At 53.0% G+C, this 16483-nt stretch overlaps 3 protein-coding genes across 3 annotated transcripts in view; 1 reads left to right on the forward strand and 2 right to left on the reverse strand.

Annotated features, from left to right (window-relative positions):
* Positions 1 to 3848: 3848 nt before the first annotated feature.
* The window catches only part of LOC310921832 (uncharacterized protein), a 59781-nt gene continuing 47146 nt past the window's right edge, over positions 3849 to 16483 (reverse strand). The window contains exons 2-3 of the mRNA XM_083882090.1: positions 4886 to 5064; positions 3849 to 4681 (exon numbers count right to left, since the gene is read on the reverse strand). Coding sequence (XP_083738216.1) covers positions 4159 to 4681; positions 4886 to 4962 — 600 coding nt within the window. The 5' untranslated portion in view covers positions 4963 to 5064 and the 3' untranslated portion in view covers positions 3849 to 4158. The remainder of the gene's footprint in view (positions 4682 to 4885; positions 5065 to 16483) is intronic.
* Positions 10180 to 12154, reverse strand: LOC310921834 (uncharacterized protein). Its single transcript, XM_083882093.1, has 2 exons — positions 11152 to 12154; positions 10180 to 10967 (listed from the first exon to the last, which is right to left on the reverse strand). The coding sequence occupies exons 1-2, from the start codon at positions 11226 to 11228 to the stop codon at positions 10505 to 10507; spliced, it is 540 nt and encodes a 179-aa protein (XP_083738219.1). The 5' UTR covers positions 11229 to 12154; the 3' UTR covers positions 10180 to 10504.
* On the forward strand, positions 12280 to 13235 carry LOC310921880 (uncharacterized protein; the record flags this gene model as incomplete). The annotated part of the gene is made up of 2 exons (XM_083882141.1): positions 12280 to 12618; positions 12752 to 13235. Exons 1-2 carry the CDS (start codon positions 12542 to 12544, stop codon positions 13233 to 13235), a joined length of 561 nt encoding a protein of 186 aa, XP_083738267.1. The 5' UTR covers positions 12280 to 12541.

A 16483-nucleotide genomic window follows, 5' to 3' on the forward strand; every position in this document is an offset into this window, starting at 1 on the left:
AAAAACACCAGAACCTTCTGGACACACCTGGATCCTCATGGACACCCTGAGGTTGGGGTGTCCCGGTGCCCCTCTCTGGTTTTCAGGTCCCCACTCCAAACTTTCTCAGCCCTTCCTTTGCTTTGCCCAAAAAACTGGGATTTTTGGTCCACAGAGTTGGGAATCAGGATTTGGGATGTGGAAGGGTCTGGGATGGGGAAATTTGGGATGAATCTGGGGATTGGGATTCAGAGGTGACGGTAAGGGGTGGAATTTCGGCAGATGGGTCCTGAATGTGGGAAAATCAATCTGGGATCTACAGGGGTTCAGGGATTGAGGGGGTATTTGAGATTGGCAGGATCTGCAGGTGTCACCTCAGGTACCTGCCCCAGGTGTGCCGCTCCCAGGCCAGGGACATCCTGGGACTGGCAACTACAAGGAGGCACAGAATGTAAGGAAGTTTTAGTTCTAATCACACAGAATTGCGTAATGGTGCACAAAATTCCATGCGAAGGGGGAGGCTGGGTGGATAAAGTCCCCACTGAAACCGAAAGCACTCGTTTTCTGAGAAATCAGCTACTGGTTTTGCTCCCTTTGATCTCAAGCTGGTTGTTTCTGTTGGAGAAACAGCTCCAACTGTGCTGAGAACACCAGGAAGAGACCCTGGAGTGGGGGAAGAAGGGTCTGGAGCTGGGAAGAGCCAAGAGCTGAGGAGATTCTGCAGTTGAGGAGATCCAGAGGCAGGATGGGGTTGAATGTCAGCCACTTTGCTCCTGTTCCCATAGCGTTCCCATCCTCCAGCAACGACCCGAGGATGACAGGGTCGTTACTGAGCCACTCTGTGGAGATCTGGATCTCCAACAACACCCAGAACATCACCCTGAAGAACCCCAGGTGAGGCCGGGGGGGCACTGGGGGAACCTCAGAGTGCAGGGAGTGGCTGCTCCAGGTGGGATCTCCATGCCATGGAGGGATCAACTCCATGTTCCATCCTGTACTGTTCCCACCAGCATCTCCCACTGATCCCACCCCATTTCTCCCCCCAGGACCTACTTGGACTGTGGCCGGCGCTCTGTTTCCCCCATGCCAGAGCTGGACCCTGGCTCCAGTGACCCCTGTTGCTTCTTGGACAGTTACCCATCCTGGGGTGTGGCGGGGATCCTGGTCTATGAGGCCGAGTCCTTCACCTTGGCCATCTACTTCTCCAACCCCATCGACTACAAGTTTCCCATGCAGCTGGGCCTGGAGCTGTCCCCAGGTAAAGCCCACCTGGACAGGCTGGAGGACACCTACACCCGCATGGCCAATGGCACCTACACCACCTCCTGCCCAGACGTCAAATTCGACCGTGGCATCATTGTGGCCAACAGCTGTGCGACCGTCCAGGTGAGTGATGGCCCCATCAAGGTGACGGCCACCATGTCTGGTGCCACTGACTCCATCCTCAGGGTGATGATGGAGGAACAGGAGGGATCAAGGGAGGAAGCTGGGACAGAGAACCCCTGTCGAGAGTGACATGTCTTGGAGAAACGAGAACCTGCAGGAACTTCTTTGGGACCTCGTGGACAGCCCTGGAACCACATGGATGGCTTGAGAACCCTGCAGACATCCCCAGGACCCCATGGACACCTCTAGAACATTGTGACCACATCGAGAAGACAATAGATGTATTTAGAACCCAGCAGACTCCTCTAGAACCAGTAGATACCTTTATAACTCCATAGACACCTCTAGAGTTCTGTAGCTGCATTTAGAACCCAGTAGAAACCTCTAGAACCCCAAAGATTTCAAGCACCCCATAGGTGCATCTAGAACTCCATAGGCACCTCTTGAATCCCCTCACACATCTGAGGAACCTCCAGGAGAACCTCCTGGGCACCAGGAGATCCTCCAAGAAACCACCGGAACCTTCTGGACATTCCTGGACCCTCATGGACATCCCAAGGCTGGGGTGTCCCAGTGCCTCTCTCTAGTTTTCGGGTCCCCACCCTGACCTCTCTCAGCACTTTCTTTTCTTTGCTCAATAAAACCGGGATTTTGGATCCACGGAGTTGGAAAACAGGATTTGAGATGTGGAGGGGTCTGGGATGGGAAGGTGGGGGTGGGGAAATTTGGGATCGGGGTGAATCTGGGAATTGAGATTAGAGGTGGGGGCTGGAGTGGGGATTTTGGGGGGATGGACCCTGGGTGTGGAAAAACCAATCTGGGATCTGGAGGGGTTCACGGATTGGAGAGGTATTTGGGATTAGGGGGATATTTGGGATTGGAGGGGTCTGCAGGTGTCACCTCAGGTACCTGCACCAGGTGTGTCCCTCCTGACCCAGGGACATCCTGGGATTGGCAACTTCAGGGATGCACCAAATCCAGGAGAATTTTGGGTCTAATCCCGTAGGATTCCATCAAAAATTCACAGAGCACAATGATCCCACTCCCCTCACAAATCTAATCCCAAATTCTCCTCCTAAATCCCAAATATCCTCCTGTTTTCCACCTCAGATCCCAAATTCTCCTCACTCCCAATCCCGGATTCTTTTCTGGGTCCAGAAATCCTCCCTATTTTCCCAAAAATCCCCCCAAATCCCTCCCCACATCCCAAATCTCCCCCTCTTCCCCAACCCTCCCAGACCCCAAAATTCCCAGTTTTTCACCACATGGATCAAGTGCAAAAATTCCTGTTTTATTCAGCAAAGCAAAAAGAAACAAGGAGAGGGGGGCCAGGGTTGGGGTACCTGGGGGTGGTTTGGGGGTCCCAGTGGGGTCTCCCCAAATTTTGGTGACTGTTTCCCATGAGGGTCTCCCCCCTCCATCACTCTGGGGGTCAGCAAATGCCTGATTTGGGGTTGTCCCTTGGTGTTTTCAGAGACTTTGGGGGAATGATCCCCCCAAAACCCACAATTCCACCTCAAATCCCACAAAAACCACCTCAAATGGAAACGTGAGGGGAGAAAAGGGCAGGAAACGTGAGGGGAGAAAAGGGGAGAAATCCAAGGAAAAAAGGCAGGAAACCTGAGGAAAAAGAGGAGGAAAACCTGCGTGTAAAAATTGCAGAAATCATGAGAGGACAAAAGGGTGAGAAATGTGGGGGGAACAGTGGGGGAAATGTGCATCCCAATTCCTCAGGTGCCTCCTCCCCACAATGGAGGGCAGACTGTGGAAGTTGCTGAGACTCTTCATGTCTGAGGGGCTCATGGGGCCTTTGTCACCCTCACCCTCTTCTTCCCTCTGAGCACCCAGTGTAAGATTGTGGAGCACCCCCAGTTTTGAGGACCCTTGTCCAGGTTCCATGGGGGTCACAAAGACCTTCCACTCTCCCTGCTTTTGGGATTTCCAGTTCTAATAGCCCTCAAGAGATTTCATGGGTCCCTCCATTTTCGGGGGGTATTTCCAGGACTCCTGTCAGGGTCTAAAACCCTCACAAAGCTCTGGATCCCTTGCTACGTTTTAGAACCCTTTCCCCCAAATTCTGGGGTCTCACAGGTTTTTGGGTTCTTCCCCAGTTTTAGGGTCACCACCGAGACTTTTGGGGACCCCCAGGGTCACTGTACTCTCCCCGTCTGGCTGTAACTGGTGTAACTGGCTTATTTGTCTCCCAGAATTGGTTTAACTGGTTTATCTCTCCAACAGAACTGGAGTAACTGGTGTAACTGGTTTATCCACCCAGTGATTCTGAGGTTTCCCCCATATCCCGTGTGTCCATCCCCTGCTCCCCCAATCCCAGATCCCCCAAGATCTAGAGTTCCCCCCTCAATTCCGGATCTCCCCCTCACAAATCCCCCTCACAAGCCCCCCATAACCTTAGACCTTTCCATTCGCAGATTTCCCCCTGATCCCAAATCCCAAGACTCCTCCAGATCCCAAATCCCAGGTTCTTTACTCCACAGATCAAGTTCTAGAATTCTCCTTTTATTGAGTAAACCAAAAAGGGGAAAAGAGAAGTTGCGGGGGACACTCCAGAAGAGGGTCTGGGACATCCCAACTCTGGGACGTTTGTGACAGTCTGGGAGTGTACAAACAGTCCCTGTGGTTTTTCTGGTGCCCAAGAGGTTCTGCTGGAGGTTCTTGTGGAAAGTCTGCAGCGTTCCAGAGGTGCCTACGGGTTTCCAGAGGTGGCAACAAGTTTCTACAAGTGTCTGTGGGTTTCTGGGGGTGTCTGCAGGGTTCTCAGGCAATCCTTGTGGTTCAACGGCTGTCCACGAATTCCCAAAGGACCGGCAGGTTCTCACTTTTGGACATTCTTGCCTGGAAAAGGGTCTCCGTCCTGTCTTCACTCCCTGAGTTGCTCTGGTCCTCCACCTCCACTCTGACAACAGCATTTTGGCCTCTGGATACGGTGGCCATCACCTTGACAGGGCCAGTGCTCAGCTGGGCTTGCTTCTGGGATTCCTTGAGGATGACGAAGGGGAACATGAAGTTTTGCTTGGAGGAGGCACAGGAGATGCTGACCAGGCGGTCATAGGCTGCCTCCAGGTGCCCCCTGTGAACCCTGTCCAGGGACAGCTCCAGGCCCATCTCCATGGGAAATCTGTTGTGGTCGATGGGGTTGGAGAAGTAGATGGCCAAGGTGAAGGACTCAGCCTCGAAGGCCAGGACCCCGTTACAACCCCAGAACGAGGAGTTGTTCATGAACTTCCATGAGCTGGAGGAGCCAGGGAACACCAAAGGCTGAGGGAACTTGAGGCTGTGGCCGCTGTAGAGATAGATCCTGGAGAGAGGAATTGGTCATAGAGGGGCAGTGGGAGCGCAGAGACGTTGCCCCACTGCCATTGGGAGGTGCTGGGACCTGGGAGATGATCCCAACCCAGAGATGATCCCAACCCAGAGATGATCCCAGCCCAGGATGGAGATCCCACCCAGAGCTGCCCCTCCCTGAAACCTGAGGGTCCCCTTGATGCCCCCCCAGCCTCACCTGGGGTTCTTCAGGGTGATCTTCTGGGTGTTGTTGGAGATCTCGATCTCAACAGAGCGGCTGGAGTTCAACCCCATCCTGGCACAGGATCAGCTCCGGGATCTCCTCAGCTCTGGGATCTCCTCAGCTCTGGGATCTCCTCAGCTCTGGGCTCTCCCTCGCTCCAGACCCTTCTCCCCCTACTCCGAGGTCTCCTCTCAGTGTTCTCAGAACAAACAAGGACGTGCCCTGACGGTCCCACCCCGTTTGGAGTCATGTGGATCCTCAATTCCCCCTTCTCATGGTATCACAATCACAACTTCGTGTTTCACTCTGAAACTTCCCAAATTCAGCAACTTCCTTCTCACGGGTCGATGAATGTTTGTGACAGGATCATGACTAAACAGACCCAAAGCCCCATCTGGATGTGGAGCATCCCTGAAGTTGCCAGTCCTGGGATTGTCCCTGGTTTAGGAGGGACACACCTGGCACAGATACCTGGGGGTGCAACACTGGGCTGGAACAGGGAAATTTGGGCAAAAATGAGCAGAAAAGGGTAGGAATGGTGGGAGTGGGGCAGATCCTTGGCCTTTCTAAGGGGTTGGGACTGCTGGCAGAACTGGTCTAACTGAAGGACACTGTGGGGTGGGAATGACCCTGGGATGTGTAATGGGATAAATGAGTTCCACTGGAGAAATGAACCAGTTAAACCAGTTCCCCTAGGGATTTTACCCAGTTAAACCAGTTCCACTGGGGATTAGACCAGTTAAACCAGTTCCTCTGGAGAGTTTAACCAGTTAAACCAGTTCCAATGGAGAGTTTAACCAGTTAAATCAGTTACATTGCAGAGTTAAACCAGCAATACCAGTTACACCAGTTAAATGTGTTACATTAGAGGATTAAACCAGTTAAGTGAGCTATACAGGCGAATGAAACCAGTTACACCAGTTAAACCAGTTACACCAGTTAAACCAGTGCCCCGTAGAGGGACTCTAGACCCACTCCCTGAGCACCCCCATGTACCTGCCCCAGGTGTGTCTCTTCCGAGCCAGGGACATCCTGGGACTGGCGACTTCAAGGATGCACAAAATATCAGGATGTTTTGTGTTTATCCACACAGAATTCTGTAAGGGTGCCAAGATTTGGTGGGGAAGTAAGGAGCTGGGTTTAGGAAGTCCCTGAAAAAAGCAGAAGCTCTCATTTTCTGAGAAATGACTGCTGTTTTTGGTCAGTTTGAGCTGAAGTTGATTGTTTTGAGGAAGAAAACAGCCCTGGCTGTGCTGAGAAGACCAGGAGGAAACCCCGGTGTGGGGGGAGAAGGGTCTGGAGCCAGTGAGAGCCCAGAGCTGAGGAGGAGATTCTGGAGCTGAAGAGATCCCAGAGCTGAGGAGATCCTGAGCCAGGATGGGGTCATTACTGAGCCACACCGTGGTGATCCAGATCTCCAACAAGACCTGGAGCATCACCCATGTGAGGCTGGGGGGGCATCGGGGGGATGCTCAGGGTGCAGGATGGGCAGCTCTGGGTGGGATCTCCATCCCATGGAGGGAACAGCTCCCTGGGGTTGTTCTCCTGCTGATCCCACTCCATTTCTCCCCCCAGGACATACTTCGACTGCTGCCTCTGCTCTGTTTTCCCCACACCAGAGCTCTCCCCTGGCTCCAGTGGCAACTGCCACTTCCCGGGTGGCTTCCCATTCTGGGGCGTGGCGGGGATCCTGGTCTATGAGACCGAGTCCTTCACCTTGGCCATCCACTTCTCCAATCCTATCGACTACAACAAGCTTCCCATGGAGCTGGGCCTGGAGCTGTCCCCAGGTAAGGCCCACCTGGGCAGGCTGGAGGACACCTACACCCGCATGGCCAATGGCATTTACTCCAGTTCCCTCCTGGACATCAAATTCGACCGTGGAGTGGTGGGAAGGAGCTACGGGACGGTCCAGGTGAGCGATGGCCCCGTCAAGGTGACGGCCACCATGTCCAGTGCCACCCACTCCCTCCTCAAGGTGGCGCTGGAGGAACAGGAGGGATCAGTGGAGGAAACTGGGACGAAAAACCGCTGTCGAACGAGACACTACCAGGAGAAGTGAGAACCCGCAAGACCTTCAGGGAGACGTCATGGACAGCCCTGGAACTGCATGGATGGCTTGAAAACCCTGCGGACATCCCCAGAATGCCATAGACACCTCTAGAATATTCTAACCACATCTAGGACTCCACAGACACCTCTAAAGCCCCATAAGTTCATTTAGAACCCAACAGACAACTGTAGAACCCCACAGACACTTCTAGAACCCCATGGGTGCCTTTAGAACCCAGTAGACACCTCTAGAAACCCATAGACTTCTAGAACTTCATAGACACCTCTAGAGCCTCGTAGACTTCTAGAACCTCATAAGCGTATTTAGAACCCCACAGGCACCTCCAGAACCCCTCACACACCTGAGGAACCTCCAGCAGAACCTCCTGGGCACCAGAGAACCTCACCAGAAAAAGAGAAACCACCGGAACCTTCTGGACTCACCTGGACCCTCATGGACATCCCGAGGTCAGGGTGTCCTGTTGCCTCTCTCTGGTTTTTGGGTCCCCACCCCGACCTCTCTCAGCCCTTGCTTTGCTTTGCTCAATAAAACCAGGATTTTGTATCCACGGAGTTGGAAATTGGGATTTGGGATCTGGAGGGTTCTGGGATGGGGAAATTTGGGATTGGGGTGGAGGTGGGAATTGGGATTAGAGGTGGGGGCTGGGGATTTTGGGGAATGGACTCTGATCTGGAAAAAAAAATCTGTGATCTGGAGGGGTTCAGGGATTGGGGTGGTATTTGAGACTGGGGGTAGGTATTTGGGATTGGGGGGTCTGCAGGTGTCACCTCAGGTGCCTACACCAGATGTGTCCCTCCTGAGCCAGGGACATCCTAGGATTGGCAACTTCAGGGATGCACCAAATCCAGGAGAATTTTGAGTCTAATCCCGTAGGATTCCATCAAAAATTCACAGAGCACAATGATCCCACTCCCCTCACAAATCTCATCCCAAATGCCCCCCATAAATCCCAAATATCCCCCTGCATCCCCTGTCCCCATTTTCCACCCCAGATCCCAAATTCTCCTCACTCCCATTCCCGGATTCTTTCCTGGGTCCAGAAATCCTCCCTATTTTCCCAAAAATCCCCCCAAAGCCCTCCCCCTCACATCCCAAATCTCTCCCTCTTCCCCAACCCTCCCAGACCCCAAAATTCCCAGTTTTTCACCACATGGATCAAGTGCAAAAATTCCTGTTTTATTCAGCAAAGCAGAAAGACAAAAGGGGAGGGAGCCAGGGTTGGGGTCCTTGGGGGTGGTTTGGGGGTCCCGGGGGGTCTCCTCAAATGTTGGGGATTTTCCCCCATGAGGGTCTCCCCCCTCCATCACTCTGGGGGTCAGCAAATGCCTGATTTTGGGTCCCTTGGTGTTTTGAGGATCTTTGAGGGAATGATCCCCCCAAATCCCACAATTCCACCTCAAATCCCACAAAAACCACCTCAAATGGAGGGGATCTCCCCAAATTTTGGGGACTATCCCCCATGGGGTGTGGAGAAGATGGCTGAGGAATGGTTAGAGGATAAGGGACACAATAGCTCTCAGATTAATCTTGTAATTAGAAGCTAGGACAAGGCCAGCATGTTCCTGGCAGAACTGTTAGAAAAGAACAGGATGAGGGAGAGAAACTGAGACCGTGAGAAAAAAGGAACTGAACACTACAAGGCAATATGACTTTTGCAATATGTTGGTATAACATGAAGTAAGCTATTGTTTAGTCACCACCAATCAGGAACTTGACTTTTGCAATATGTATGAGCTGATTACTTAGAATATAAATGTAAGCGAGGAAACAAATAAAATTGAGCCTGATTGATCAACATCGGTTGAGTCAGTCTCCCTCTTTCCAACAATGGGGATCTCCCCCCTCCATCACTCTGGGGGTCAGCAAATACATAATTTTGGGTTGTCCCTCGGTGTTTTGAGAGACTTTGGGGGAATGATCCCCCCACAATCCCACAATTCCACCTCAAATCCCACGAAAACCACCTCAAATGGAAACATGATGGGGAAAGACTGGGAAACATGAGGGGGAAAAAGGGCGGGAACGTGAGGGGAGAAAAAGGGCGGGAAACGTGAGGGGAGAAAAAGGGCGGGAAACGTGAGGGGAGAAAAAGGGCGGGAAACGTGAGGGGAGAAAAGGGCGGGAAACGTGAGGGGAGAAAAGGGCGGGAAACAGGAGGGGAAAAGGGTGGGAAATGTGAGGGGGAAAAAGGGCGGGAACGTGAGGGGAGAAAAGGGCGGGAACGTGAGGGGAGAAAAGGGCGGGAAACGTGAGGGGAGAAAAGGGCGGGAAACATGAGGGGGAAAAGGGCGGGAAACGTGAGGGAGAAAAAGGGCGGGAACGTGAGGGAGAAAAAGGGCGGGAAACGTGAGGGGAGAAAAGGGCGGGAAACGTGAGGGGAGAAAAGGGCGGGAAACGTGAGGGGGAAAAAGGGCGGGAAATGTGAGGGGAGAAAAGGGGAGAAATCCAAGGAAAAAAAGGCAGGAAAGCTGAGGAAAAAGGGGCGGAAAACCTGCGGGTAAAAATGGGGGAAATGTGCATCCCAATTCCTCAGGTGCCTCCTCTCCACAATGAAGGGCAGACTGTGGAAGTTGCTGAGACTCTTCATGTCTGAGGGGCTCATGGGGCATTTGTCACCCTCACCCTCTTCTTCCTCCCCACCACGGGCCTCTGGCTGTGCTGATGGCGCTGGCCCAGGGCAGAGCAACCTAGAGGGGACAAAAATAGGGGTCAGCACCCCAAAACTAACAGGAAACCTTTGAATGTGGAGTGGGCTCACACTCTCAGTTATCCCTCTGAACACCCAGTGTAAGTTTGTGGAGCACCCCCAGTTTTGAGGACCCTTGTCCAGGTTCCGTGGGGGTCACATAGATCTTCCACTCTCCCTGCTTTTGGGATTTCCAGGTTTAAGGGCTCTCAAGAGATTTCAAGGGTTGCTCCACTTTTGGTGGGCTTCTTCCAGGACTCCTGTCAGGTTATAAGGGCCTCACAAAGCTCTGGATCCCTTGCTATGTTTCAGAACCCTTTCCCCCAAATTCTGGGGTCTCTTCCAGTTTTCCCCCCTCAATCCCACATCTCCCCCTTCCAAATTCCCCTCACAAGCCCTTCCTAACCTTGGACCTTCCCATTCCCAGATTTCCCCCTGATCCCAAATCCCAAGACCGCTCCAGATCCCAAATCGCGGGTTCTTTACTCCACAGATCAAGTTCTAGAATTCTCCTTTTATTGAGTGAACCAAAAAGGGGAAAAGTGAGGTTGGGGGGGACACATCAAAAGAAGGAGAGGGACATCCCAACCCTGGGACATTCATGAGGGTCCAGGAATGTACAGACAGTCCCTGTGTTTCTTCTGGTGCACAAGAGGTTCTGCTGGAGGTTCTTCTGCAGAGTCTGCAGTGTTCCAGAGGTGCCTACAGGTTTCCAGAGGTGGCAACAAGTTTCTACAAGTGTCTGTGGGGTTCTACATGTGCCTGTGGGTTTCTGGGGGATGCCTGCAGGGTTCTTGGGTCATCCACGAAGTCCCAAAGGACCCACAGGTTCTCACTCCTGGACGTGTCTTGCTCAGCAAAGGCTCTCTATACAGTCTTCATTCCCTGAGTTCCTCCGGTCCTCCACCTCCACTGTGATAACAAAATTTCGGGCTCTGCACATGGTGGCCATCACCTTGACAGGGCCAGTGCTCAGCTGAGCTTGCTCCTGGTATTCCTTGAGGATGACGAAGGGGAACATGAAGTTTTGCTTGGAGGAGGCACAGGAGTTGCTGACCAGGCGTTTGTAGGCCTCCTCCAGGTCCACCCTGTGAACCCTGTCCAGGGACAGCTCCAGGCCCATCTCCACAGAAAATAAGCTGCGGTAGATGGGGTTGGAGAAGTAGATGGCCAAGGTGAAGGACTCGGCCTCGAAGGCCAGGACCCCGTTACAGCCCCAGAACCAGGAGTTGTTCATGAACTTGCCGGTGCTGGAGGAGCCGGGGGGCACTGAAGCCTGGGGGATCCTGAGGCTGTGGCCACTGTAGAAGTAGGTCCTGGAGAGAATTGGTCATAGAAGGGCAGTGGGAGAACAGAGAAGTTGCCCCACCACCACTGGGAGGTGCTGAGACCTGGGAGATGATCCCAACCCAGAGACGATACCAGTCCAGGATGGAGATTCCACCCAGAGCTGCCACTCCCTGCACGCTGAGGGTCCCCCCAGTGCCCCCGCAGCCTCACCTGGGGTTCTTGAGAGTGATGTTTTGGGTGTTGTTGGCGATATAGATCTCCACAGAGCGGCTGACTTTCGACCCCATCCTGGCTCAGGATCTCCTCAGCTGCAAAATCTCCTCAGCTCTGGGCTCTCCCTCACTCCAGACCCTTCTCCCTCCACTCTGGGGCCTCCTCCCACTATTCTCAGCACAGACAGGGCCGTGCCCTGACAGTCCCACCCCGTTTGGAGTCATGTGGAACCTCAATTCCCCCTTCTCACAGTCTCACAATCACAACTTCAGGTTTCGCCCTGAAACTTCCCAAATTCAGCCACTTCCTTCCCACGGGTCGATGAATGTTTGTGACAGGATCATGACTAAACAGACCCAAAGCCCCATCTGGATGTGGAGCATCCCTGAAGTTGCCAATCCTGGGATTGTCCCTGGTTTAGGAGGGACACACCTGGCACAGGTACCTGGGAGTGCAACACTGGGCTGGAATGGGGAAAATTTGGGCAAAAATGAGTGGAAAAGGGTAGGAATGGTGGGAGTGGGGCTGATCCTTGTCCTCTCTAAGGGCTTGGGACCAGTGGGAGAACTGGTCTAACTGGGGGACACTGTGGGGTGGGAGTGACCCTGGGATGTGTAATGGGATAAATGAGTTCCACTGGAGAATGAGACTAGTTAAACCAGTTCCATAGGAGATTTTACCCAGTTAAACCAGTTCCACTGGGGATTTTACCCAGTTAAACCAGTTCCACAGGAGATTTTACCCAGCTAAACCAGTTCCACTAGAGAGTTTAACCAGTTAAACCAGTTCCAATGGAGAGTTTAACCAGTTAAATCAGTTACATTGCAGAGTTAAACCAGCAATACCAGTTACACCAGTGAAACTGACGTTAGAGGATTGAACCAGTTAGGCAAGTTATACAAGAGAATGAAACCAGTGAAACCAGTTAAACCAATTAACACCCCTTTCAGTGGCCCTTAGAGGGACTCTAGACCCACCCCCTGAGCACCCCCAGGTGTGTCCCTCCCGAGCCAGGGACATCCTGGAACTGGCGACTTCAGGGATGCACATAATTCCAGGACATTTCTCTGCACATGGAATTCTGTAATTGTGACAAGGTTTGATGCAAAGGAAGGAGCTGGCTGGGTAAAGTCCCCAGTGAAACTGAAACCTCTTGTTTTCTGGAAAATCAGCTGCTGGTCTTGGTCACTTCAATCCCAAATTTGTTGTTTTCGTGGGGCAAAATAGCCCTGGCTGTTCTGAGGAGGAGACCCTGGAGTGGGGGGAGAAGGGTCTGAGCCAGTTAGAGCTTGGAGCTGAAGAGATCCCAAAGCTGAGGAGGAGATCCCAGAGCTGAGGAAGAGATTCCAGAGCTGAGGATATTTCAGAACTGAGATCCTGAGCCAGGATGGGGTCATTACTGAGCCACACTGTGGTGATCCAGATCTCCAACAAGACCTGGAGCATCACCCTGAAGAATACCATGTGAGGCTGGGGGGTGCATCAGGGGGACCCTCAGGGTGCAGGATGGGCAGCTCTGGGTGGGATTTCCATCCCATGGAGGGATCAGCTCCCTGGGGTTGTTCTCCTGCTGATCCCACCCCATTTCTCCCCCCAGGACATACTTGTACTGCAGCCACTGTTATGCTCCCCCTCTGCCAGAGCTGTTCCCTGGCTCCAGTGGCACCTGTCACTTCCCAGGCAGCTCCCCGTTCTGGGGCGTGGTGGGGATCCTGGTTTATGAGGCCAAGTCCTTCACCTTGGCCATCCGCTTCTCCAACACCATAGACCACAGGTTTCCCATGGAGCTGGGCCTGGAGCTGTTCCCAGGTAAGGCCCACCTGGGCAGGCTGGAGGACACCTACACCCGCATGGCCAATGGCACCTACTCCAGCTCCCATCCAGACATCAAATGCAACCGCATAGTCGTGGGCAAGACCCACGGGATGGTCCAGGTGAGCGATTGCCCTGTCAAGGTGACAGCCACCATGTCCGACACCACCAACTCCATCCTCAGGGTGGTGGTGGAGGAACACGAGGGATCAAGGGGGCAAGCTGGGACAGAGTACCCCCATAGAGCGAGACACTACCTGGAGAAGTGAGAACCCACAGGACCTTCTTTGAGACATTGTGGACAGCCCTGGAACTGCATGGATGGCCTGAGATCCCCACAGACATCCCAAGAACGCCATAGACACCTCTAGAAAATTGTAAACACATGTAGAACCCCCATGGACAGCTCTAGAACCCCATAGGTGCCTTTAGAACACAATAGAAAACTCTAGAACCCCATACATGCATCTAGAACTCCATGGGCACCTCCAGAACCCCTCACACACCTGAGGAACCTCCAGCAGAACCTCCTGGGCACCAGGAGAACCTCGAAGAAACCTTCTGGACATTCCTGGACCCTTAATGGACACACCGAGGTCAGGGTGTCCTGGTGGCCCTCTCTGGTTTTCGGATCCCCACCCCGACCTCTCTCAGCCCTTGCTTTGCTTTGCCCAATAAAACCAGGATTTTGGATCCACGGAGTTGGAAATTGGGATTTGGGATCTGGAGGGGTCTGGGATGGGAGGGTGGGGGTAAGGAAATTTGGGATTGGGGTGAATCTGGGGATTGGGATTAGAGCTTGAGGCTAGGGTGAGGATTTGGGGGGATGGACCCAGGATGTGGGAAAACCAATCTGGAATCTGCAGGGGTTCAGGGATTGGGGGGATATTTGGGATTGGGGGGGATATTTGAGACTGGGGGGGTCTGCAGGTGTCACCTCAGGTACCTGCACCAGGTATGTCCCTCCTAAGCCAGGGACATCCTGTGATCGGCAACTTTACGGATGCATCAAATCCAGGAGAATTTTGGGTCTACTTCAGTGGGATTCTGTCAAAAATTCATGGAGTGCCAGGATCCTGCTCCCCTTGCAAATCTCATCCCAAATCCCCCCCACTCAATCCTAAATATCCCCCTGTATCCCACCCACATATTTTCCACCCCAGATCCCAAATTCTTCCCACTCTCACTCCCAGATTCATTCCTGGATCCAGAGATCCTCCTCCTTATACCAAATATCCCCACAAATATCTCCCCCCACATCCCAAAAATCTCCCCACAAATCCCTCCACCCCCCATCCCAAATCTCTCCTGCCTCCATGACATCCCAGACCCCAAAATTCACAGTTTTTCACTATCTGGATGAAGTGAAAAATTTCCTGTTTTATTCAGCAAAGCAAAAAGAAAAAAGGGGAGGGGGGCCAGGGTTGGGGTCCTTGGGGGTGGTTTGGGGGTCCCAAGGGGTCTCCCCAAATTTTGTGGATTATCCCCCATGGGGGTCTCCCCCTCCATCACTCTGGAGGTCACCATATGCCTGATTTGGGGGGGTCCCTTGGTGTTTTGAGGATGTTTGGGGGAATGATCCCCCCAAATCCCACAATTCCAACTGGAATCCCACAAAAACCACCTCAAATAGAAAAGATTAGGGGAATAAGGGCAGGAAATGTGAGGGGAGAAAAGGGCGGGAAACGTGAGGGGAGAAAAAGGGCGGGAAACATGAGGGGAGAAAAGGGCGGAAAATCCAAGGAAAAAAGGCAGGAAACCTGAGGAAAAAGGGGTGGGAAACTTGCGGGTAAAAATGGCAGAAAACATGAGAGGACAAAAGGGTGAGAAATGTGGGGGTAACAATGGGGGAAATGTGCATCCCAATTCCTCAGGTGCCTCCTCCCCACAATGAAGGGCAGACTGTGGAAGTTGCTGATTCTCTTCATGTCTGAGGGGCTCATGGGGCATTTGTCACCCTCACCCTCTTCTTCCTCCCCACCACGGGCTTAGATCAGTCACACTGTGGAGTCAAACCAGCAGTACCAGTTACACCAATTGACCTTGTTACATTAGGGAATGAATGGAGTCAAACCATTTAATTGGAGAATTAAACCAGTCAAACCAGTTACACCAGTTGAACCAGGTAAGTCACAAAGACCTTCCACTCTTCCTGCTTTTGACATTTCCAGTTCTAACCCCCCTCAAGAGATGTCAATGGTCCCTCCATTTCTGGGGGGGTTCCATTCCGTGCCCCTTAGAGGGACCCTAGACCTGCCCCCATCTACCTGCCCCAGGTGTGTCCATCTTGAGCCAGGGACACCCTGGGACTTCAGGGATGCAGAAAATACCAGGAAGTTTCTCTGCACATGGAATTTTGTAATGGCGACAAAGTTCAAGGTGGAGGAAGGGGCTGGGTGGGTAAAGTCCCCAGTGAAACTGAAAGCTCTCGTTTTCTGAGAAATCAGCTGCTGGTTTCGGTCACTTCTATCTCGAATTTGTTGTTTTTGAGGGGGAAAACGGCCCCGGCTGTGCCAAGGTGAAGACCCGGGAGTGGGGGGGAAAAGGATCTGGAGCCAAGGAGAGTCCACAGCTGAGGAAGAGATTCCAGAGCTGAGGAGATCTTGGAGCTGTGGTGATTCTGGAACTGAGATTCCGAGCCAGGATGGGGTCATCATCGAGCCATATTGTGGTGATCCAGATCTTCAACAGGACCAGGAACATCACCCTGAGGAACCCCATGTGAGGCCTTGGGGACATCAGGGAGGACCCTCGGGGTGCAAGGGGGGCAGCTCTGGGTGGGATCTCCACCTTGGGCTGGGATCATCTCCAGGAGTTGTTCCATTCCCTGCTGGTCCCTCCAGCATCTCCTGCTGATCCCACCCCATTTCTCCCCCCAGGACCTACTTCGACTGTGGCCACTGCTCAGTTCTCCCCAAGGCAGAGCTGTCCCCTGGCTCCAGCGACACCTGCAACTTTCCAAGCAGTTTCATGTTCTGGGGTGTGGCAGGGATCCTGGTTTATGAGGCCAGTTCATTCACCTTGGCCATCCACTTCTCCAACTCCATCGACTACAAAAAGCTTTCCAAGAAGCTGGGCCTGGAGCTGTCCCCAGGCAAGGCCCACCTGGGCAGGCTGGAGGACACCTACACCCGCATGGCCAATGGCACCTACTCCAGCTCCCATCCAGACATCAAATTCCACCGCATCATCGTGGACAGGACACACGGGACGGTCCAGGTGAGCGATGGTCCCGTCAAGGTGACGGCCACCATGTCCAACGACACCGACTCCATCCTCAGGGTGGTGCTGGAGGAACAGGGCCAGTAGGAGGAGGAAGCTGGGATAGAGAACCCCTGTCAAAGGAGACATGTCCTGGAGAAGTGAGAACACACAGGGCCTTCTTTGAGACCTCATGGATAGCCCTGGAACCACATGGACGGCCTGAAATCCCTGCAGACATTCCCAGAAAGCCATAGACACCTCTAAAAGGTTGTAAACACATCTAGAACACCATGGGCACATCTAGAACCCCACA

This window comes from Zosterops lateralis (genome assembly GCF_965231275.1).
Source record: "Zosterops lateralis genome assembly, chromosome: 37".
In the NCBI taxonomy this organism is placed as follows: Eukaryota; Metazoa; Chordata; class Aves; order Passeriformes; family Zosteropidae; genus Zosterops; species Zosterops lateralis.